The sequence below is a fragment of the Excalfactoria chinensis genome, chromosome 10, assembly GCF_039878825.1.
Source record: "Excalfactoria chinensis isolate bCotChi1 chromosome 10, bCotChi1.hap2, whole genome shotgun sequence".
In the NCBI taxonomy this organism is placed as follows: Eukaryota; Metazoa; Chordata; class Aves; order Galliformes; family Phasianidae; genus Excalfactoria; species Excalfactoria chinensis.
In genome coordinates this window covers 12,587,314-12,612,632 of record NC_092834.1, presented here as the reverse complement: position 1 = coordinate 12,612,632, position 25,319 = coordinate 12,587,314, and the positions used below count along the sequence as shown (strand labels likewise).

Sequence of the window (25,319 nt, the reverse complement as noted above, 5' to 3'; positions counted from 1 at the left end):
CCTTTCTAAATGTGCAGCTTTTTGAATGACTCACATCTTGGTTTCTGGCGACATCCCTTATGCAGTACGTACACACCCCAGGAAGCCTCGCACACCCAGCTGTCCTGTATGTGCTGCTGCTGGAGCATCTCAGGAGGCAGATAGTTATGCCAGGCTACACAGGGAGTCTGAGGTTTGTTTTTCTAAAGCTAAAATAACCTCACAACAGGGTTTGAATTTGCCAGTCAGTAGCGGAATCTCACTGCAAAATACTTCTCGTTTGTGTGCTGTGTCTTTCAAAATCCATAACAAAAGGCAGAAAATGTTACTGTAAGGAAGATCTTCAAAGAGCAGCCAGATCTGTAAAATACATAGGACTTATTTTCCACAGGTAATCTTTTAATTTACAGTACCAGACTATGAAAAAATAGTATTCCAAAGTTTGAAAGCACTGTACAAAAATAGGGAAAAACACCAAAACCTTTAATTAATAAAAATACAGAAGTGTTCAGATTAACTTATCTCTCGGTGTGCTCTGTGGTAGTCTCCAAACATGAAACAGCAGAATCCTTTAAAGCTCAAACAGAATTGAGTTTGGTAAAAACTTCCATGTCGTTTTCTACTTACAGCACAAGGGCACAAAGTGCTACTTGAAGCAACAGGCTCAGAAACTATTTCTCATGATAAGAAGAAAATGATCACAAATTTATTGCAGTCATTTGGGCGTGTATTGTCACCATATGGTACAAGATAGACGACTTTAATAGATTATGCCTCAATAGAAGTATCTCATTTTTATACAAACAAGAGATTTCACAAATATAGTTTCCACCCGGCGCTTCACCTCAGCTAACTTTACAGACATGGATTACGAGGCTCTTCGCACTCATATTTCCCAGCAAAAGAAACCTTCTCTCGTGGATGATTCATCATAGCCTGGAGAAGCACATTAAGGAGCTCGCTTTACTGTAGTCGAAAATTGTTGGGCTTTCCAGAAAGATTAAATGCCACAGTGTTCCAAAACCAAATGGGGTTATTACTTTATAAGCCTCACAAATATAAGCGTTTCTATGAACCCTTCCCACGGCTGTAAAGCTAAAATGTTCAGGAGCAACTAACTAGATCAAGAATTCTCAATATTCACGTTTGGGTTTTAAGAAGTATTGCATAAAGATCAGTTACGTGGCTCGTCCTCAGACATCCCTTCCTGAATTCAGTCCTCTGCTGAAAAATAATCTTCATCTCTCACTTCTCTGTATTGCATTGCAGCCTCCCCCTCTGGTTCAAAGCTGGTCATTTTTATATTCAACCTCTCTGCAAGCTTCTGTGCCGCAAGTTTGGCTTGCATTTCCTATTAAAAAAAAAAGACACAAGTTAGAAAAAATGTTTTTGTCATTGTTATCCTGCTTGTAAAAACCCAACAAGCCAGAAGAAAAACTTAATACAATAATGTTAGTAACTCCAGACTGCATTTAATTAAAACATCTAATAACTAATGAAAGATAAATTTCGTTACATTTAATACTTAACCGCTCCATTAGTATTTGAAGACAGTTTCTTCTTAAGCTGCAGACCTGAAATTCCCCTTATGACAGTTCCCACCTCACTTCTGCCACAACAAAATCAGTCTACATATCAGCCTTGTGCGTAACCAATAGCAATGGCAATGCTCTTCATGCAACAACTCCAGCAAACAAGTCCTTCACTTCACAAATTAATTAGCTTCCTTCAGGTGTCAATGTCAAAATTAGCAAGTGCTTGTAAAATAGTAATTAGCAACAAACACTTTTATTGCAGCAACTACTTTAGAACATTAGCTCTGAGTCATTTGGGGAGTCAAAATGGAAATCCATTAGAAAAGAATTTAGCAAGCAACTTCCTTAGAATTAAAGAACTTCACAACCTGGATTCTTCAGGCACAGAATGAACTGAGCCAAAGGCAGCTACCTGTGTGTCTTAGAAACACTGAATACCACCAACCCTGCATTCATGGAAGGGCCGAAAAATGAATTAAAAGCTAATACAGAAGGTTCCTATTTTTATTTCTAGTCAGAGACGAAGAGATTATAATGAAATGAGCATAACTGAGCACGAGGAACCACACTAGATTCTGTTTAATGCAGGAACAGCCATTTCAAAGGGATTCATACATTACTTAATCACAGCGTTAAGACACTCGAATACAGTCTCCTCAAATCTGGATGTCTCAGTTTTAGTATTAAATTCAAAAGTATCAAAAGATGCCTTCATGCTTTCTTCTTGTTTTCATGCTTATTTGTTTTGTAAGGGTTGTAGTAATTAAATAATTAGTTTTCCAGATAAATCATAAATTCTTACCTCATAAGCTTCCTTTTGCTGTATCTGAATTGCAATGGACTCCTCTATGGACAACAGCTTGGCAGGGGAGTGGTGAAGCGGTGGTAGCCGAGCTGCTGTGATGTCATTCAAATGTTTCTTATCTCTAAGTCTTCTTTCTTCAGCAGTAATTGGAGAGCCAGACCCGCCCGGTGACTGACTGGGTGAGGAACCACGCGATGATCTGCTCTGCTCTCCTGATAATCTACGAGTGATAAAACACAGAGGTTGTGACCAGCGTTTGAAACACGAGGCTCAGAACTTTGGTTCTAAAACTTCCTTCCCATATGTAAGGGTACAAAGGTTTAAAGAGCATCCAAAGTGTATTGATGCCATTCTCAAATCAACAAGCATAGAATCACAGAGGTTGGAAATGACCTCTAAGATCATCTAGTCCAACTGCCTGCCCATTACCAACACTGCCCACTAAACCACATCCCTCCGTACTACATCTACCCTTTACTTAAACACCTCCAGGGAAAACATTCACCTTCTCCTCACCTAGTAGAATACAGCTTCTCTACACAGAAACAGTGTCACAATTACTCCTAATAGCAGAGAAAAAATGAACACCAGTTAATAGGCAACCACAAAATAGCAACACTTTGGGAGCCAAGGGAAATAGGTGTTGTTGTTATTGCCAATACTCACAATGAGAACTGCAGATTCACAAAGGTGCAGGAAAAGCAAATGGCCACTCGCTGTTGAAATTATACAAGTTCTAGAATCAATCCACAGGAAAGTTCTACCGGCTGTTTAAGCTGTGGCATTTTATGCAGATTTATGACTTTTTCTTCAGACTGGTAGAACTGGACCACCACTCAGCACTGAGATGCTGCAGCACTTAACTGAAGAGCCAATACATTAGCACAGCACGTCATACGAGTTTAAACCTCCTCATTCACCACAGGAAAACAAACCCACCTTGCTGCTTCTGCAACATTTCCAATCTTAAACAAGTCGATTATTTCTATCCAGAACAGATTCTGCTATTCCACAATACTTACGCGTTTGTTTTGAATTTGCTTTTCTTTATCACAGGGTTTTTTGCTCTGGACTCCAGAACTTCAATGTAATGTGGTGTCCTGGGGTGCAAGCTTCCAAAAATATTGCCCTGATGCTTTGGCACGTTCTGCTCTTTTTCCAAAACTTTTTCACTGTTATCCCCATCTCCAATGGTAACTTTCTGAAAGGCATCAACCAATGCGTCTTTACAGTTGTCTAAAGTACTTTCCGTCCCACCTTCAGTTCCGTTCTGAGGGATCTGCTGGTTGCTGTTCAGGTGACTGTTTGGGGCTGATTCAGTGAGAGCTTCACCACAGAGATTCTGATCTTTTGTAACAGTCTTTATTTCATCATTTTTGCTCCGAGTCCTCTGATTTTCCAAAGCCGTATCTGTGGGATCTTGCCCCAAACATTCTCCCTCCTGTCCTTGGGAAGCAGTCTTAGGAACTTCTTCAGCACAAGAACTGTCATTGAGGACCGAGGGCTCCTTCTGGTGCTGTCTGTCAGTATGAGCCTTGTCCTGCCCCGCCTGGAACTCCAGCCTGACCGCAGACAACATCTCTGCAGTCCGTGCCAGCTCTTCCTCTTGTGAGATGGCACACATCAGCTTCTTGGCCAAATCCGAGATCTTCTTGCCCTTATCTGGGAGCTTTTCGATGAACTTCCTGAAATATGAAAAAACAATAACAATAATAAAAAAAACCAACTCGAGTTGTTTAGCTGCATCAGAGCATTCCCACTCTATTCTGGCATATAAACCAGAGCAGTTACCCCAGGCTGCGGTCCTGCCAGCCAGCGTCCTCCCGTACTACGAGCCTTCTGAGCGCTGCTGACAGGCACGGAGCACTGACCGCTTGGGCCGCTCACCCTGACACGGCACTTGTTACCGTTACGTTACTCCTCCTTCCACACGCCGCTCCATGCACGCAGCCGCCACCCCTCAGCGTTCCCACGCGGCCGGCCCGTCCCCGCTCCCAGCACAGTGACAGCGAACGGCCGCAGAGGCAGAACCGCTCCGGCCGGCGCCGACGGACCGCACGGAGAACGGAGCACCGCCGGCACCGCAGGCCGCCCTCGCTCCGTGGACACGCGGAATCGCTTTCGCCGCCCGCGCTGAGCGTGACGCAGACGGCCCCGAGTAGAGCCGCGCTTACCGGTCCGCCAGCAGCCGCTCCTGCCGCCTCAACATCTCCCGCAGCTCGGGGAGGCTCCGGCCCCGCAGGGAGCCCGCGGCCGCCATGCCGCGCCGACTCCAAGCCGACACTCCGCGGCGCGGCCGCGCGGGCCCGGCGCCACCGGCACCGCTTCCGCAGCTCCGCGGGGGCCGCCATCTTACCGGAAGTGACGGCGGCCGCGGCGGGCCGTCCGGGGGCGGTGTGGTCAGGCTGCAGGTGCGGCGCTTAGCGGCCGTAACGGGGGATGTCGGCGCGCAGCTCCAGCCTGCACGGCTGTGACCGCCGTGTCTGAGCAGCCTCCAGCACAGCCCGGGTTCCTGTTGAGGTCTCAGCGTTCAGCTTTGCAGGGATTCGTTACGGTTTCTCTTTTCACGCCGCGCTTCTATTTACACATGCTGAATAGAGACTGAAGCTGGGAATGCAGACCTTGCTGGGAGATCACTTAATGTTGTCCAACACAAGTTTTCTGGGCTGTGATGCTGTCCTGTGCCGAGTGCCGCTTGCTAGAAGGAATGCTGGCACTCAGCTTTCAGCCTCTTTCTGTGCAGATGGGAGAAAATGGGAGGTTGGGCTTGGAAACTGATTCTGCCTCTGTGTAAGTCAGTGTAAAAGGGATGATCTCACTAGTCTGCTGCTCTGCACTGAGGTGATGATGGTTCATCTCAGTCCAACTGCCGTAACTACATTTACATAGAAGTAGTTCTGGTGAGTTTCAGTCCATCTCCTCACCTGTGCAAACACAGAAAAATGGAACGAAAGATGAAGGGAATAAAGTGTTGTAATAACATGACTGCTGGGAGCCACGACTCATAGTTCTGTATCCCCACCTGGAACACCATCCAGCACTCCTTGTTTTGTCCCGGGTCATCGGGAAGTAACATTGGTCATCTTTACAGTTTAAGTCTGTAATTAGTATGCAATCTAATGCTACGTCTATGAGAAAATTAAATGATTAGAACAGCAAAGTAGAAAATCAAACATATGAAGAAAAGAATAAACTATGTGAAGAAAGCACAAAATGGGTATTTTAGCCAGATGGCATTTTGAGGGAGGTAGCCATGACTTTCTTTTACAGGTGGGTAAACTTCCTGTCAGAAATACACAGGTCTACCCAAAACTGGTATTAAAGCTGACACTACCAAGAGTGTTACCTCATCTGTTAAGGGTATCTTTTTCATTGTCCTTCTTCTCCTGAATCCCGTTTTAATAAATAATTATTCACTAAGAAAAGGAGACATAAGAAATTAGGCTCTGATGGGAGAAAACCTACTTTCTGTTTCCCTGCTCCTCGGTGGAAATACTGGGGTGTTGGGGGCCAGCTGAACTGGAACCAAACCACACGTACAAAATAAACCACTCCTGAAATAACAGAAAAACACTGTATGAATATTTAGGACTTGTTTTCATTTCAATTAAAAAACTAAATTACTATAACGACATATCACAATGATTTATCTTCCCATAGCCTTATCTCTCTAAAACACAACAAACAAACAAAACCTTTGTACTTCTACACATTTTGTTAACCCACCAGGTCCCTTTTACTCGGGAGTTTTCACATACCTCAAGTGCAACGAACCTGTCAGTGTGTGCCTCCATTCTGTGGAGCAAGTACTTTCTGTACAAAATCAGACACTTACTTCATACAGTACTTCTTACCTGTTTGCTTATTTATCCATGTCTAGAATTCTTCAGATGTCAAAATGAGGATTGAAAGCCTCTCAAAAACTTGAGAATGCAGCCTGCGGAATCCTACTCTGTAGTTCCACCTCTGAGCGTGATCTCAGTAGGATTTTATGATGTACTTTTGGCAGTCTCTGCTGGAGAGACGTACATAGGAAGATTAATGAGGTAAAAGCTTCACATCCTACAGTTGAGTACTGCAAACCACTGACACCATAATTGTCATGTTTGGAAAAGCCCTTTGCAATTAGTTGACGTGGAAGATAAATTGCTATTATCAATGAGTGGATATAAACTTTAAAGCAGCACCGCCTCACTGGGCCACATTCATCCCAATTTCAATCTTCTGAAAGCTGGAGGTCAACATCCCAGCTGCAGTCAGATGTTATCTGTGAGAACTGATTTCATTGATTTATTTGTAAGTGAGAGTGTTGCGTTGCCCACATCTTCTTTATCCTCTGCAAGTCAATAGATCTTTATTCTACAAAAGAGTTCATCTACTTTTGTTACTTGGCTTTGAGAAAAGCCTTCAGTCTTTAGCTAGGGAGTGTCTTCCTGTGCTCAACAGCACATCTGCCAAAGGAAATACTGACAAGGATTCTGGGCTGCAGAGCAACCACTTTTTCATTCATACATATTTTGATCAAACAAGATCATGTGGAGTAAAACTTGCAAGGTTTTAAGGTAAGTTTATTTCTGAATATTTACACAGCAGAATAGAAATTTTAAATACAGTATTTATTACAGTTTATCCTTTTCAAGTCTTACATACAGGATGTTTTAAAAGCATACAATGTAATTGCACTATTTACACAGCGTATATGAAAACTGTATCCCAAAATACTTTCCAGAAGATCTGGAATAAATCACAGAATAACACTTACCACAGTACAAACAAAGTCATATAATTGACTTGTATTTAGTGCACTTCCTGGGACATACCTCTATGGCTTTTATTGTTGTTTACAGAAATGGTACTAGTTTCTAATGTTATAGTACTAAGCATTCCAATCTCAATTTGACAAGCCAGATTTGTTATCTCTGCTAATTTACATCACTATCAATTTGACTGGAAAGCTCTATATTTTCATGTAACACAGTTATATAAATACTGTTCCTCTCCTGCTTTTCACAGCTACCACATTTAGACCAATAGTTGAATTAAATAATGGTCATCCAATGCACTGAATATCAAAATGCAATATGGCATAAATAGAATTTACATGGGAAACTTGTGCAGGAAATATTTCTGCAGTCTGGGTGCAGTTTTGAGCAGATGATCACCATTCTGCACGTCTCAAAGCTTTTTCAGAGATATTCTCAGCAATATGTTAGAAGTAGAATGAAGTTCCTTTTGAAGTCTGTATCAAAACCTGATACTTCATCCCGCTCTCTACTACTACAGTCAGAGCATTTAGCTATGAGACTGTTTTCTGAATTCTGGCTCAAACCAGACAGATCAATGAAGTATTTTTACTTAACTAAACTTTACGATTGATGTTCTTCTATCACAACAACTTCCATTTCCTTTTAGCTATAGATAAAACCTTCATCAGTTAATCTGATATTGAACATAACTCACCAATCACAGTGCATAAATGCAATCCTGAAACCAGACTGGGCACATAGAATGGTAACAGGCTGATAATCAACTGAGGCTGCATCCATAATGGATATTAGTGTGGCCAGCTGGGGTCTTCAGTATTTTTCCCTTCAAACCATACTGTCCAAACTGCAGCTAATAATTTTGCTGCTATGGCCACTAGAGGGAGATAAAATTACACACAAAAAACATGCCATAAATTCAGGTTGGGCCATTACCCATCATCTTTTGGGTTCATCAGTAAACTCTCCCATTTAAAATGTTTTTGTGTTTAGAGTTCCATTTCAAGATCTTCATTGTACACAACTTAATTCATTAGTTATTGACCAAATTAACTGTTATTTGGGAACTCAATCTCCCAAACACAATCAATTACAGAAAATTACAATCAGGCACACTCTATGTGGGGTTAAGGCTACAGCTTCTCCATATGCCAGCTGTTCTCTCATCTTCGATGTGCCAGTATTTGGTATTTGACTGCTTTGCACTATGAGGGCGCTTTGTCTGGAGGACCTTTTATAGGGAGCAGAATCCCTGATTCCCAGGGACCTCCCCTTCAAGCCCCTTCCCACTCGAGTGGTATTGCACCTCTCCTCTGGGAGAAACAACTTAAGTGAATGTGTGTTATAATTTCTGTTCACTAAGGCAACAGCTGGTTGTTTTTTTTTTTTCCCTTTTGGTATATTAGGAGATATACACTCCAAATCATGCAAACTAAACTAAACATGAGTTTCTGTTTAGAGCTATTAAATTAACTTGGTAGAATTCTAAATTTTTCTTTTTTCAAGTAATACTAAGCAACTGTTAGTGACTTCTATCCCAATAAAGGTTGCAGGCTTAGCTTGACAGTAGGCAGATTAACCTTTTGTCAATGGCTTAGATTGCAGTATTTCTTGAATACTATGCAGAATATAATCCACCATATTGTGTCTGACTTTTTAGAAAGAATGACCATTCTAAGTTCTCAAGAGCTGATCAGTCATAAGGAAAAAAAATAGCTTACATGCAAGTGGATGATGATCCAAGCATAAAAGCTGGAGAGGTTTGAGTTTCCCATTTTATTTTGCGTTTGCTTTAATTACACCAAGCAATTTGTGTTCCTGTGAGGTACTTGTACTGCATCAAAACATCCTCCGCTCCATCCTCCAGTACAGGCTTCTTTACTTAGTAGTTAAACAGCACAGTTACAGAACAACAGTTTTCTAGCAAGTTAAGAAAACCATGAAAGAATGCAGAAATAAAATTGGGATTATGAGTTAAATATTATTATTTTAAATACAACTTTTGAGTATAGTAACTGAACAGAGAGTACTGAGTTTAAGAACTTGCCTTAGGCTGGAGATAAAAGCAGACACTTTATGCAGCCCTGTGGCAAGCTGAATACCTCCTGGGATTCACGTTCAATAAAAGAATTATACAAAACAACTTGTTTCTTTTCTATAGCAGTTGCTGTAATAGGAAAAACTTGCCACATGTTAATGTTAACAGGACTACAAGAAAATACTAAACTAAACTTGTTTATTTCAATAAAACCGGGAGATGAAAATAAAATGTAAAAACTACGACTATATAAATAAATTCAGCAGTAAGATGCAGTCATTCTGCTGGTACTCTGAAGTTGGGACAAGATTTTAAGCATTTGCGGGGGATGAAAGCATATTCCAAATCAAAATAATCATTCAGGGTAGTTATTGATGTGGGAATGGCAGGAACTGCAGGAGGTTTCTGTAGACAAAATGCTGCTCAGTGAGAATTCCTTCCTGTAATGCAAAAGTAATTTTAAAAAAGCAATGGCGGTTTTCCTACCCAATATATTAGTGAATATATATCGCCAGTGGTCACTCTGCACTGTGACTAGGAAGTACAGACTGCCTATTCTTACAACAAAGCAAAATCCATCATAAAGCTGATATATCGCTTAATGTTTTGAGCAACAAACGCAACATTCACCTGCGTGTGTAGAGGGAATTTCCTGAGAACATCCCAGTTGCATTTCTCCCTCTCAGCAAGAGGATGCAGGTTCCTAGTCAACTTGTTCTGTGTGAATGGAGCCCTCAGTCACCGCAGGTCTCTATGGTAAGTATGAACAGCTCTCAAACTCTGTACACAAAGGAGGAGCTTTGAGCTTAATGCCCCCTGCCAAGGTAGTTTTACATTCTGTTTCTAGTAGTATTGAAAATAAAATAGAGATTCATCGTACAAACGGAAATAGAACACATTTGAAGAAAATCTGTACAGCTATACAACCCCTTCCTTGTAGGTATTTGAAATGACACATTGCACTAGACAGCTTCTAAAGAAGCAATATAGACTGCTGTTTCATTCATCCCACTTCTTGCCTATCTCCCTCACAGTTAATGTCAGTAGTAACTTCAGATAGGAAGCTACTAAAAAGCTGCTTTCAGGATAAATTTAGCAAGACTCCATGCTGCTGTTCTTCTCTATGACTTGATAAAAATTTATCTAATCAAGCTGCAAAGGCGCAAAATACTTGTTTGTATTTAGAAAGCACATTGACTTGAACGCTCAAGAGGTACTGTTCTTTGTGCTATATTCCAACACTCTCTTGAATGGGGTGTATGCCCTCGTTGTCCTTGTGCTTTCAGGAGATCTTCCATTATCGTTACTTGTACTGTTGAGGATACAAGAAAAATCACAGGGTTAATGTCAGAGCATGGGGCAACTGGACTGAAAGTGACACTGCAATGAACCTATGCCTTGTTATTGATAGGCTAAAATTAAACTAATCAATGTGTTTGGTATGTTCCATATTTATTTTATATAGCGCTGCAAATAATATTTGATAAAAACATGGCTATGCAAGTATCTACTGGAGCACATATTGTGATATCCAGCAATACAGCTGCTTGGTAGATCCTAAAGACAGTAAAATGAAATGTAAGGACACAATTGACTGTGAAGTGTAATGCCATAAAATCTAAATGGTATAGAGGTCAAAGATAAATATAAAAACTAGGAAAAGCATCAGATGACTGGGGCTGTGGTTATATGAAAGGGACCCAGAGGGGACAAGAAAGATGTTGGCATCTTGGGTGAAAAACAACAGTCTGTGACATTTCAGAGCCATTACAATATGCTTTAGGCTGAACACTGACATGGGTGTATTTTTAAACTGGGAAGGAAAATGTTAGTATGCATTGCAGCTTGCTGACTTCATATGCTAATTTACATCAAACAAAATGATTCAGTTTGCAGGACAGTTGAGATGAACTAGATTACCTGTTGGTAGTAAAAGTAATATACAGCAATCCTCCTTACCTTACTGTTCTGCCCTTCCTAGTGGTCATTTGCATGGGGAGAGATTCAAGCCAAAGTTGATAACATTACTACGAGGGCTCGGTGTGACCCTGCTGCAGTTTGGTATGAAGGAAGGTGAGGTGGAGAATGAAGGTCTAACTTTTCCCATTGTCAGAGAACAGAGAAGGGCATCCCAGCGTGCAAGTGATAATCTGTGCTATTTGCTTGGCAGTAGTCCACTTAGAGCTAGGACAGTTCCAAAAATTTCTGCAGTTCTAAACTGCTACTGTTGCTTTTACCTCCCCTTTAAAGCGGTCTTTGATGCATCTCATGGAACACAAAGAATAAAGCATACACGAAGCCAGCACTGGACAGGCTCAGTGCAGTGCTGTCTGTTGTCTCCTGCTGCGGTGCTGGCAGGCACAATTCATCAATATTTTCCACACTTCACAAAGACAGATCTCTTTACTTCTAGCTTTTCATGTTGCTGCAACTAAGCACTACCCAAGGGTCTGTAGTAAATTTGTACCTAAAACTGCTCGAGTCATTGAAGTATGTTACATCTTGTATCTACCAGGTGCTCTTTGAAAATCAGGAACATTCTGAAGAACTCAACAATTCACTCTAACAGTGCACTGTGCCAATTTAGGGACGTTGTGAAGAAGTTTGCTATAAACAAGAAAATGGAAATACCTAGATGGAAGATCACATCCTACACCAGCATCTCTGGTTTCTACATTGGCCTTTGGTTGATTTTCCATTAAATAGTCCAATTTGTCCTGTAATTGTTTATTCTGGAAAACAGTGATTTTCAACACAAGTTAATTTTACTTATGTTAATTAGTTATGTTAATTAAATGAGAAAATACAATTCCAATCTGGCTTTTCTCCATAAGAAATAATGTGAAAGTATTAACTGAGAAAATAAACAGTCCTTATTTCTGGGGAATACAATAAATTAAGTCAACCATCTTTTTTCAGCAGCTTCTGTTTTAAGTAGTCATGATACTGTTATAAAATTGTATGATAACAAAGCTAACATGAAACTGTACATCTATCCCCATTCATTGGGCAGATAAAGTCATCACATGGAGCATGGATGTGGAAATACAGTGACCCTCACAACCACCAAAATCCCAGGCTACCTAATACCCATCCTTCTTGTTATTTCCTGCTGCTTTCTGGAACCTACTTCCCTCAGCCCCAGGAAGCTGAGAAACAACAGCACAAACTTTATCCCTATAATGGAAGTATCCAGACTTTGTATTACATACATTCATTTGTGACAGGTGTTTAATTTCACCAAAGTTTTGTTTACTGAAGAATAGCAAATATATGAAGTAAACATGCATTTAAGCAGCATCAGGTGACACCAGTTCCAATTTTATTGCCTTTCAGAAAATGATCACAATTATATGATGCCTTACCTCACACTCTAAGAAAGAAATCTTTTCTAAAAGCTGTATTATAAATAATTCCTTTTCTTTGACTTTTTTTCTTAGCATTTCAATCTGCGAAGAAAAATAAAGACATTTGGTCTAATGCAGTTGAGAAAAGGAGGAAGAAGACTTAGATACTGCAGAAAGAAAAGACGTTTGATTTTATTAAAGTTTTATTAATATTGTTTGTGTATATAAAGACCATACATTTATACTAACATGGCTTTTATCTGCATTTAGCTGGAAACAAAATGTAAAACTCAAACACTGTTATGTAACAAAACAAACTCAGGAAAAATCCATCTCTTATTTAATGGACGTTGCTCTAGACAACTTTAACTAACTCCTTTAAAGTGCAAAAATCATCTATGCCATCTAAAGGCATTACTATTTCAGCCTTCTGATCACAGCAAATCCAAAGCTTGTAGCATATGCAGAACTTTAGAGTGGTGCAATGGTATAGCTCATTTTGATCTTCATAACTATCTACCATTTTGTTTAGTACTATGACTAAATTAAGTCACTTGGTGAACAGCTTCAGTCCTACCAGTACATTCCACTTGAGAAAAGATACATGGCTTTTTTAGAATTTTTAATTGGATCTTCTCTATTAATATTTTATTCTTCAACTACGCACACTAGTAAATGATTTTAACACTGGTAATCGATACAATGCAAATATGACTGAAGCCAAGAGCAGCTATGGGATCAGAGGGTGGTTTTGTCCAAAAGACACCCATTCTTGCTTTTGAACATAATACAGCCTGTTCTGTTTTTAGAGGAAGACTCTGACAAATTGCTTCTTCCTCTTCCCTAACACAAACCCCAACTCCAAAAGGACGTGTTGTAATTTTGCAGGCCTGCCTCTGCTTTCACTCTTTTTTTGGTGAAAATCCTCTGAGGACTGTCAGAATGGGCAACAGAACTCCCTACCTCCTTTTGACATACTTACATAACATCACTCAGAACCCACTACACCAACTCATTTTGGCCTTCTAAAGAACCATGCCAGAATTGTAAAATATGCCTTCTCTTGCTAACATATGGAGAAGAGCCAATACTGTGCTACATTATCACACACAGTCATATTCTAGCAGTAAAACAGAATGGAGCAATAAGACTTACAGATATGATAAGGCCGTAAAGTAAGTAGTTTATATAGAACCTTTTGATGGATCTTTGCAATATTATGAAATCAGTCCAAGACAAGTGTACAAATCAAACATATTTTATAGAAATAAGTTGAATAGTTGTTAAAGTTGGATGGGCTCTTTCAGGGCTAGGAAAACAGCAGCACTGCAGCCCCCTCCCCAGGTGCAACAGAGTGACTCTGTGAGGCCACTGCAAAAGGAATGCAGGCAAGAACACTGCAGGGCACACCTTCTACATACAGGCATGCTGCAGCCCCCAGCACTAGTTGCTTCATCACTTCTACTGACCAAGGGCTAAAACAACTCCCAACAAATTTCTGAAGCACCTTTAAGCCTACCCACAGGCCTGACATGGATGGCACATCCCACCAGAGTAGTTTACTATAAAAGTTTATTTCTAAATAAAAATAAGAGCACACATTGTATCCTGCCATTAGCATAGGGATGGCCAAGAGTGAGCAAGCCAGATTTGATTACCCTTCAAGGTGGACATTCGCTTAGAGAAAAACAGGAATGGGTTTGGAGGATTATATTAATATATTACTATACTAAATAAAGTCTTAATTCAGTTAATTTAAACAAGACACATTGCATAAAGTAAGAGTGGTAGTTTCCTTCAAGAGAGGAATGTAACAAGAACAGTGTCTCATAATGCTGATATTGGGTAAAAGTTCTTCAAAAAGAATACTAATTACTTAATACCTAATGGTATTTTGTTGTTTTTATTCCCATTAAAAACTGTTAGTTACAGCAAACTAAAGATAATAATGCTTACAGCACCATGAATGTATATTGCACAAAAGCAAGTCTTGAGAAGGTCTTTGATCCAAAGAATGAAGTAAAGTGAGAGAAAAACTAAGATGGCAGAGCAATAGGTTTTGGCTTTTTGTCAAACATAAGGTAAGGAAAAGGAAAGGAGAAGCAGGATAGTTCAAACACAATATTGAACTAAGGGCCCAAGTGGTGGCCAGGGCAGTCTAGCACTAGAAACAAATTAGAACAAGTCAAAGACTCTGAACTTCCTTGGACTGACTCATTGCTGGACTGACTCCAGTCCAAAAATATCACCAAGATCTTATGTTTTCTTTGAACAATACCCAAAGCCTATAATCCACCTCATCCTTGCTGTGTCTGCAGACTTTAGCATTTCAGCTCCCTGCAAATTCAGTAACTTGCTCCCAAATCTGGCTTTTACAAAACTACCCTCTCAGATTTCTCCATTATTTTCTACAAGCACTACAGAAATATATCCTTCAGCTTCTCTCCTTCCAACCTTGTCTACAAATGCTCAGACTTCTCCCTAGCACTCAGTTCTTCCCTGACTTGCACTGCAAGATTCACTAGCCATTCTTTCCCTCCAATTTCCCACCAGTATTTCTTCACACTCACAGTAAGCAATCAGACAAAATTTCTTTAACAACATAATTTGTATTAATGACCCAAACATTCCTTTGGAGACAACTGGCCTAATAGTATAATTATGAATTTAGCAATCCTGGGACACACCGTCAACTTTTGATCTTTCACTTCATTCTCTCTTAGCAAACCTACTCAGCTGCATTTATTGCTCCCGCCTTTCCTTTTCACGTTGGGTGACTGCTGACTATTCCACAAATTGGGAAGGGAACAGCAACAAGGCCTAAATGACAGTACTCTAAGTTGCCTAGTCTTCCAAAGACTGAGAGGCACCGTGTGCTTTCCATCAATCCCTTTGCCAACCCCACTTCAATTCCCCCACACCTGGCTCAGGAAAGAAGGGCACCTGATCTCACTTAGTCATGGCCAGATCCATAAAAATCCATGCAGATTGTGTTAGGTGTACAGCTCGCATTGCACATATCCAGCGCAATTTACAGTGATCTGAATCAGCACATGAAGACCCTGTTGGCAATGTAAATGTTGCTGAATTTATCTAATAGCTGAGAAATAATATCGCCACAGCACTTTTTCTCCAAGCTCCCCCCACTCTTTCTCACAGTCCTACTGCTGTTATAACCTCTATATATTCTCCTTTTTCTAAAACCTCAAGGTCACATGGCTCAAACTCCCCCAAATTCCACATGGTAACTTTTTCTTGAAGTATCTCCTAGAATATTCAATTCTTGTCCACCCCATCAATGAAGATATATTTATTTCTCACAATAGAACCCTATGTGTTTGTCAGTATGTCTTCTCAAATACCAGATGAATTTGTCATGCTACTTGAAAGGAGGGTGCAAATACTTTCTGGGATGAACAGCACTTCTGAATTTCTCTTGCTCCATCAATCAACTTTGCTTCAGTAAAGATGGAAAGCTAGATGTTCAAGCCAACAGTATTAAATTGATTTCATGGGTAGAACAACTAGGAACAGTCAAGGGAGATTCATGAGACTTAAAAGGAAATTTTGGAGAAGTAAGCAGTGTTATTAGAAAGGAAATCAACAGAATCACAAAGCAACTGAAGGATTAAGAAAAAGTACTGAAAGAGAGAATTCAAGTGTTCGATCACAGAATGTTGATAAAGTCTGAAAAAGCAAACCTGATTTTATTCTGCATATTAGTCATAGTACTGGAGTCTTGAAATACGTAGTGAATTATTGAATTAGAACAGATCCAGCTGTTAGGTAAATTCAACATTTACCACTTTACATTGCCAATCAATTTAAAATATTTATCAGAATATGACAGTGCTGTTACAGTTATGTGTTGATATTATTCAAGTATAGTGTATTTTCTTTATAACACTGATACAGAGACATTAACACACTGGTCATAAATATAACTAAATACAAGACAAACACATATTACATTATATGGAACAAGACAGACAAGACGTTGAAACATCAGCCTGAGCTCTCAGAGACAGCTGCTGTATAAGGAAAGCAAGATTTTACTCATGATTCCAAAATTTCACTGGAACTGAAGTAGTATTAGGGAATTCAGGGAGTAGTATTCAGTAGCATTCAGGAAACGTAATCCAGCAAATAGGAATGAGCACCTTTTTAAGAAAACATCCTCCTTAGTTATACTGTGTGACCCCTCAATACTTCTTGCTATTTTAAAGCTCGTATTTTATATAAAGAAGTAACAACTGATTGATCCAAATTATTGCATTGTCCTAAACTAGTCAGCCGTATGAATACATCACAGCAGTGTTTAGTGTGCATCTATTGCTGAAGTAGGCCCACAGGGCCAAGATGTCCTAATGGACTATAAACACCCACACCTTCAACTCAACTATTTAGGAACTACTTCAGTAATGCATGTCTCCTAATTAATGATTTGGACAGGCAGTTCCTAACTGAAAGCACTGGTGGTATGCAGATATAAACACTCTCACCAAAACACAGTCATGCTTCTTCTTTTGCCAGTAGACAAGCAATGTACTGCATTGCTCAGCTCCACTGAAATGTGCCAAACTCATGAACAAAGCAGGGCATGGAGGGGGTATTATTTATGTTCTGCCATATATTTCTTCTTCCAGGCTCCCAAGGTGGCTTTCTGCATTTGTTCTTGTGGGCTTTTTTTTCCCTTTTGTCTTTGTTGTTTTGGTTTTAATATATGTACTATATAGAGCAGATTTTAATAACAATCTGGCATCTGTCTGTGGCTGATAATTCCATCTTCTCATCCTTCTGTGTGGCTTCCTTTACTTGACCTAAAATTAAAACTGTACTTCCATATTAAAGTCGGCTATTTCTCAGTTTGTCTGGAGTTCTTGACAGAGAAGTTTTCAGATGGTTAATGAGTCTCTAGTGGGAAAATTTCTTCTTTATTCTTCATTTGTACAACATAAAACATCATTTGCTCATTAGTACTTTGTCCTTTCATGCAAGTATCTTCCACAACAGAACAGGATACGGCGTCCCTCTGGTGTTTGGTCACCTTTTATTATCCAACGAATCTGAGACTAAAGCTGGAGAACAGCTCATGGGCCATCACCTAGAGACAGTTCAATTCAGTAGTTAGGGAATTCCATGTGAAATCTGAGTTCTGTAGAAAATTTTGTGCCATGGAATCAAATACCCGTCTCTCTTTTCAGTCCCCTTCAGAACAGCTCCCTGTATCTGCATCAATCCATTCACATTGCTTACAAATCTAAGTACTTATTTTCTCCCCTCTCCTCTTCTTAACAATGTAATAATATTACACATAAAGTAAGCTTTCTGTGGCATGAAACTGCAATCCATTTTAATTTCATTTGCACAGATATCAAATCAAAAGATCTCCTAATCTCACCAGGTTTGAAATGGAGATAGTGTCAATAAATGCCTTTGTTGCTTATTTAAATTTTGCATTTCATTTGAAGATTTTTAGCTTTATTATCTTAAACTAAACTCCTTCCTATTTCCTACATTGGCACAGATTGGATAAACTGATTGACCATATAGGATAGATAACTGAAAAGAGCAAGCTTTCACCTCTCTCGCTGAACTATTTCTGGCCTTAAAAAACAATGTGGTTGCACCTTCCCTTGTTTTCCCATAGTGCCCCTTGTGTCTGCTGCATCTGCTGGCCCAGAATAGTCTCTGCTCTGAAGTGGGAGGGTCTGAAGTGCGAATCCTTCCAGCTTCCATACTGAAACTCTCCCTGCAAATTCTGCCTCTGATAGAAGTGCCATTTTCTTGGGCTACCTTTGAAAGCCTCTCTCTACCCAGCCATAAATACAGATAGGAAGAGATAAGAGCTGGGTTTCTGCACACATGCCAAATGCAAGTCCTGCACTTTCAGCTGCCAGTATTCCACCTAAAATCTGCACTAAGCTGGGAACAAACATTTATTTAACAAACAAGTTCGACACAGGGAAAAACCCATCAGCCTTAAATCTTTTGCAGTTTCTGTCCAATGAGAACATCAGGCTTCAAGCCAATGCGGGATAACTTTCAGATCAGCTCTTGCTCTAATAGGCTCTCATCTTGGTTCTCACAGCAGGAGATCCCCATGAGGCTGAAAAACAGTTGTGTAAGTGATCTTAGTTTTGTATTTTTGTTGCTTTTTTTTTTTTTTTTTCTTCCTCTCTTTATCTTCTATTTTCTTCTCCAAGTTGTTTTCCATCCTCCTGCTTAATTTACGACTAGACTGTCTAGGTCAAATTGAAGAGGTTTCTCTTAATGCCTGAGATGGAAGGATTTATTTTCAGAGAGAAAAATCAGAAGCAAACCATTTCTTGGCTAAGGAGCATAAGCACACTGAACCGTGACTGTCCTCTGCCTGGGCTCAGTTCCACCAAAGGCAGGTTGCATAACTACTGTATTCAGAGCACTAGTATGACGGCTCCTTTGGAAATGAACTCTTGTAGTAGGTATGAAAGAAATACTTTTCTGTCAGTGTCTCCTTTCCTGCACACCTAGATTAGGACTGACCACAGCCTTCTAACACATTTTAAATGCCATCAGAAGAGCAATGAAGGGGTTAGAGCTGCCTGCTGCATCTAAAAACTCCACTACTAAAGCTTTTTTTTTTTCCCCCACTCTCTCTCAGACTGCTTGCTCTTTTACAGAAAGCCTCTCATTGATCAATTGCACTTGGTCCATCATCTCTCCCTAAAAAGGACTGAATAGCAATCTATTTTGTGTTTTTTCAGCCATCAGATCTGTCTCAGTACTTTTTCTGACAGTTCTCTGTGTGAATCTGAAGCAGCAGATTTTGTTTGCTCAGCACCCCTTTGAAAGGGTGTTCCTTTCTGTAGCTGCACTTTCTCTAAATTGGAGATGCTAACAGCACAAATCCGTTGTAGTTTACACAGAAAGAAGAAATCCCCATTTACACTTCTACACTTCAGAGCTAGAGCTGAATATACCAAGATGAATACTAAAAAACTGATTACTAAGTGATGTGCTCATCCTGCAGTCAAGTACGTACTTAGCCATTTTTCTTGCCAGTTCATAGAGAATCCTTTCTTTCAGCTTCTGGGAAAAGTACTGCTGATAATTCTGACTATTTTCTTTCTTTCCATTTCTATTCTGGATAAACAAGTCAGCCTGTGCTCAGTCTGTTCCTATGCAACAACAACAAAAAATGAAGTGTTTCAGAAATCACACTTCCCCAGATCTCAAGTCATTATTTCTCAATTATATTATTTAAATTGTTTATAATTGGTTGCTATAACATTCTCATAAACCTTATTTTATAGATACCAGCCATGAAAGTATTTCAATAAGAAGATATACAGCAGACCTGTGTGACATTTTTCTGGACCTCGGTAGCCACTGCATTCTGCATTTCATTAAATGTAATGCAGAGAAGATATGTGTTCAAATGTACTCTGATGAACACATTTTCTAGGTCTCAAATAGCAGAGATTTTGTAACTGTGCTATCTTAGTGCTACTGCTCACTAGTTTAAACTGATCTCCAAAGAGTCTCTCCAGACAGCATTCTCTTTCAACATCCTACCTCTTAAGAGGTATACACAAAAATATACATAATACCACATGCATGGGAAGCTGTTTTTCAAAGCACATGCACATCTGCAGTGCTTATCTTCTGGATGGTTGACAGCTATAACTCTCTGCACCCACTTATAGCTGCTATTTTTGAGCCTTTAATTAAAGCAGCATGCCAGTAATATAGTAGATATTTACTGAAGCACAGTACAAGCACACACCACAGACACCACCAAACTAAAAGCACCAAGTGCCCGCTTCATTTGGCACCACCTGACATGATCAAATATCTGCTCCAAAAATCTTTACTTAGTTCTCTAATCACAATGCAGTTGCAAGCAAGATTAGAGATTGTAAACTGTATTAAAAGAAAAACTAAAACATACAACAGAGAGAGTAAAAAACACGATCTCTGTGACTACATAGCAATAAAGGATCATTTAATTGATTCTGAAAAGCAGGTAGTCAGGAATCAGATAAAGTAGATATATTTGACAAGTAAGTAGTGAGTTAGTCATCTAACATTCTACTCTTTAAATAGGATGACAAAAAAGATCTTGAAGAGCTTTCTGTGTCAGTGAGAGTAAATACATATTACAAGGATTCAGGATGCTAAACCTACCAATTAAAACTGGCAGTTATGATGTAACTATTTTTGGCCCAAGTTTTATACATGTTTTTGGCATATACATGCCAAAACACACAATGGAATTGAAACTATTAGCTATACCAATACAGCCCACTAGAGGTCTGGTTACACAGAGTAGTTAAGAATATACTTAGAAGTAATGTAATGCAGCATTAATAGAATGATCTGGATTGCCACCTATACCACGAAGTGTCAAGTTCTCTAGTGTTTTAGATTAGGAGAAAAACAAACAACTTCATAATATGGTGGTTAGCTTACTGAGATATAAAACAGACTCCAGGATAATAATTGCTCCAGTAATGCTTTAAGTAGATAGATTAGATTATTAGATTATTTTCCTTAATAGAATACTGCAGTATGACAACCACTTGCTGCGATGCTTGAGAATAATAAAAACAGCAAGCTGAACTAGATACAATTTTCCATGCCACTTCTTTTCTACTCACTGTATGTAAAACAGGATCTCTTAGTATCACACATCTGATCATACATCAGAACTCCATCAGTCTTGTAACCAACATACAAACCAAGAATAATATAGGCAAATATCAAATAGATAGAGGTATACATAATAACATCTTGATAAAAATAGAAAGGCTCCATGTCTGATCAGATAATCCCTAGCAGCACATTGTGAATGCCTTAGATTAGAATGAGAAATTTGATTTTGCAGACATGTAATGTCCAAAGACAAAAAAAAAGATATTTCATGAATGCCTCTACTCTGTGAAGTAGCAAGGCTGAGCATAATACTGCTGTCTGTCTTCCTTCTACTCACATATTGGAAGGAGACCCTTAATTGATCTGAATGCTTCAAATTAAGTTGTATATGGTATGTTTACTTCATGGACTGACACAGAGTTCCAGAATTCAAGTCATCCTAAAGTATATAACCCAAAGTCATGGGGTTAAACTGCTTTTATTGCGCCATTCTGCTTCACTAGTTCCAGGTGTTTAACTCATGTTTCCCTGCATTTGTAAGTAAGGTGGCATAAGGAAACTGTACACAGAACACAGCTCTCTGGATTATGTACCAAAAAGGATCAGTATTCCTAGAAGACTCAAAAAACATTGTTTTACTGGTTCTCACCTCCTCAACCATGTGCTTTACTTTCTTCTGTTGGCAGTGGACCATATCATCCAGATGCTTTATTCTCTCCCTTAGGCTAGCTGCTACCTCCTCCAAATGCTGTGACCTAGCAAAAGATGAAAGAGTTAAACATATAAATGAGAAGATATGCAGCACAAGCAAAACAAGAACAAACCGCCACAATCTTGCCACAAATCAAGAAGATCAGGTCCAGCGGCAGGCAAGTCAAATTCCACTGGCAGATGTGCATTTTATTTGTCCAAAGTACATTTTAATGGTAGTCTCGTAGTCTAAGTAGCTGTCTCCACCCAAGTTCACTCACCTTTCTCTGGCATTCTGGCACAGTTACTCATAGCCCAATGTGCTGACAGCTAGGCATTATAAAAAAGCTCATCTTATTGAGACATCTGTTTTTCCTTGAAGTAAAAGACATTTAGACAACTAGATCTTTATCACCTGAAAGACACATTTATCCTGGCCTATAATTGCCTGCAAATCTTTTGGAAATATAAACTAAATAGAATCCAAGGAGGCACATCTGTAGCTGTCCTTTTAAGTGCTCTCCTGCTACGGGGCAGCTTCTAATCGTGTATTTGGCATAGTTGCCAACAGTAGCAGAAAGCTAACTGGAGTAGAAATAAGTCATCAACAGTCAGCAAGAGTCACTGTGGATGTTTTAAGTTTGTATCTGTGGCCCTGTAGAGAGATTCTGTTTTTCTTCAAAGCCATTTGGCACAGAAAATAGAACATCCTTCAAACTCCTACCAAAAGCTGAAACAGGAGGGAACATTTAAGATACTACTGGCATGTTGGCCATGACCTCCTCCATTTTTATCTGAATATACAGTTCTTAAAATTCCTAAATAAGAGCAATTTGCAGCTTGCAAAATAAGCTTCTGTACTCCTAGGTTCAGGACAGATTTGAGAAGCAGAGGAGGGGAATCAAACACAAAAAGAACTTTTTAATCTTGCTCTGTGCACAGCAGAAGAAACTGCTGAAGCTGCAAACAGAACAACCACTTTAAGGAAAAGCAGCAGATGGCAAACTGCATGACATGATTCTATTGAATGTCTGAATTGTATGCTGTTTCCCCTCCATAAAAAGCTTCTGTTAACAGTACTCTGGAACTGTAACTGCAGCAGTTGGGCAAGGACTCAAAAATCAAGGCATTGCTGCAAGTTTTTTAGTCATGCATGTTAAGGTCTCACAAGGCCGTAGTTTTCATTTTGATAGCAACTGCAACACACATCTTGCCTCATTAAAAGATTCCAAATTAAAGTACTACAAGTAATAGAGAAACAGAAGAGATAACATTCCTCAGGTGAAGATCAAGCGTCATGGTGGTTACACACAGGTAAAGAGAACTTACGATGAGGTCTGTTCTTAAGAGTACAGATTCATTGATGCATTGCATAGACTGTGATCGTATGCTTGCTCACTCTGCACTGCACAAATTCTTGTCTTTCCTTTAACCTTTTTACTGCAGCATAACTTTTCATGCTGAATGGGCAAAGCAAGATTCACTGAAGTGGGAAGGGTATCAGTTACACAGTGGTAAAGGAAAAAAGGCAATCATTTTTCATCTCCATATTCTATGCTGCATGGAACATCCATACACTTTAAAATGTTATTTTAACAGACTGACATGAAAAGCCATTATTTCCCTGAAACCAATAAGGAGGTCACAGATCAATGCACTTAGGCAATAAGGTGCTCTGGGAAGGAAGTTCCTCTTGTGTTTGTGCTTCATATAGCACTTCATATAAACATTTGAGAGCGATAGATACAATTCTCACTCCAGTGGTAGTTATGCTACTATGGCGCTGGATAGATTTCTCTTGAAACTGTAATTCTGGCTTTGCATTAAACTTTATTTTGCCTTCTTGTGGTGCTGCACCAGTCTCAAAGAAGTAGCAGCAGATGCACATGCCATCCTTGGACAGAAGCAGCACAGCCAGGTGCCACCACACCATTAGCTCTTCCTTCTTTGCCTCATGCGTTCCAGAATAACCATTCACAGATGTCTTGCTGCCAACAACATCACTCTCAGTTTCCTCAAATAACTTCACAACCTATTTCTGGACTAACGTAAATCTGCACTACAAGGCAGATTTTTTCCTCACCTTCATTTTTTTCATGTGCATATGTTCCCCACATCTGTAGACCTGCTCCTCCAAACTTCAACCATATTCCCTTTTATACAAAAGACAAATTGGCAGTCAGATGCAAAACTCTTGCTCTCTTCATGAGTTCATCTTATCCAAGATGAACTTTTTTTTATCCTACAGCTTATTTTATCCTGTAACTTAATATTGATACAGGATATATTTTCTTTTAGAACTGTATTGGACAGTCTAGAAGGTGATCACCAAAGTGTTTGTACTTAGTAGTATGCTACAATGAATTTGGGAATGCAGATTTAAGAAAAATGCAATCCATTAGATATCTTACGTTGTACCTAAAATGTATTCTGCATGTTTGCAAACAACTTTTCAGGACAAGTGTATGGAAGTGATTTGTTGCAAAAATTAATCCTCTCCAAATTTCTATAACTGAATAAAGAACTTATTATCAGATAGATAATGCCTCCTAAGTTGTAGATTTCAAGTTAGGAAAATAAAATTCAGATGTCCAAAAACAAACCAACCAACTCAACGACCCCTAAAGTTATCTAGTAATACTGTTCCACAGACAAGACATATCTCACCTCTCACTGTCAGAGTTGCTTTCAGATTTTGCTCCGGATAGTTGTATTTCATTTAGTTCCAGTTGTTTTTGCAGCTGGTGACGTTCCTAAACAAGAAATGCAATAGCCTCCCTCAGTTTTCCATATGTCAAAATGTAAAGACTTCACTAAGCATATTTCATTGCAATTCAAAAGACCACTTGTGAAATGAAAATAGAAAGCAATTAAACAAATTTACAGCTGTTACAGAGGATTCATGCATCTCCTATATCTGAGGATGACAGAATTAAATAATAAAATCAAATTCCAGCTATCCATCGAAATAAGATCAGACTTTTCGATCACCCATTTGAAGATGTAGAGTGATACTTGAAACTGACATATCTGAATGAAGAGATGAATCTTTAACTACATAACTGTCACATTCTCCATGTTCTCTGACCAAAAAGATTTCTCAGTTCAAAGCAGAGATACAAGCTATTCCTCTGTTTCTCCCCTCCAAAAATGTCCTTTTTCAGGCATCCACAAACAAAGTGTTTGTGAAGATCTGTGAGAACTTGGGAACTGAGGGAACATAAATTAATAGAGTAATCTGCTATCCAGTTTAATGGGAATTTAACAGAGCCATTCAGTTTTATTCTGTAAATATCAAGTAGATGAGAGCAAATTAAATGACTATAGGAAAGAAACTCATCCGTACTGCAAGAACGGTATAACGATCCTTTATCCATCGCTTAATACTTATAAGTGATAGGCTGCAGCCCAGATGAAGTCAACGGAGCTGCTAAAGTGGCCTGTTAAGCTGACATGATTCCTCAGAGTAATCTTTAATTCTACTAACAAGACTTGTAAGCGTTAGACAAAAGAGGCTCAATATAA

General features: G+C 39.3%; 1 protein-coding gene across 2 annotated transcripts in view; it reads right to left on the bottom strand.

Moving 5' to 3' along the window:
* Positions 1–364: 364 nt before the first annotated feature.
* MYZAP (myocardial zonula adherens protein) overlaps positions 365–25,319 on the bottom strand; it is a 49,485-nt gene continuing 24,530 nt past the window's right edge. The window contains exons 9-15 of one of the 2 annotated variants that reach the window (XM_072345702.1): positions 24,462–24,547; positions 21,754–21,859; positions 12,486–12,569; positions 11,752–11,852; positions 3,342–4,004; positions 2,317–2,539; positions 365–1,330 (exon numbers count right to left, since the gene is read on the bottom strand). In XM_072345702.1, the coding sequence (XP_072201803.1) occupies positions 1,193–1,330; positions 2,317–2,539; positions 3,342–4,004; positions 11,752–11,852; positions 12,486–12,569; positions 21,754–21,859; positions 24,462–24,547 (1,401 nt within the window). In that variant the 3' untranslated portion in view covers positions 365–1,192. Of the gene's footprint in view, positions 1,331–2,316; positions 2,540–3,341; positions 4,005–8,471; positions 10,433–11,751; positions 11,853–12,485; positions 12,570–21,753; positions 21,860–24,461; positions 24,548–25,319 lie in introns of those variants that run through there. The other variant, XM_072345701.1, reaches the window with a different exon arrangement.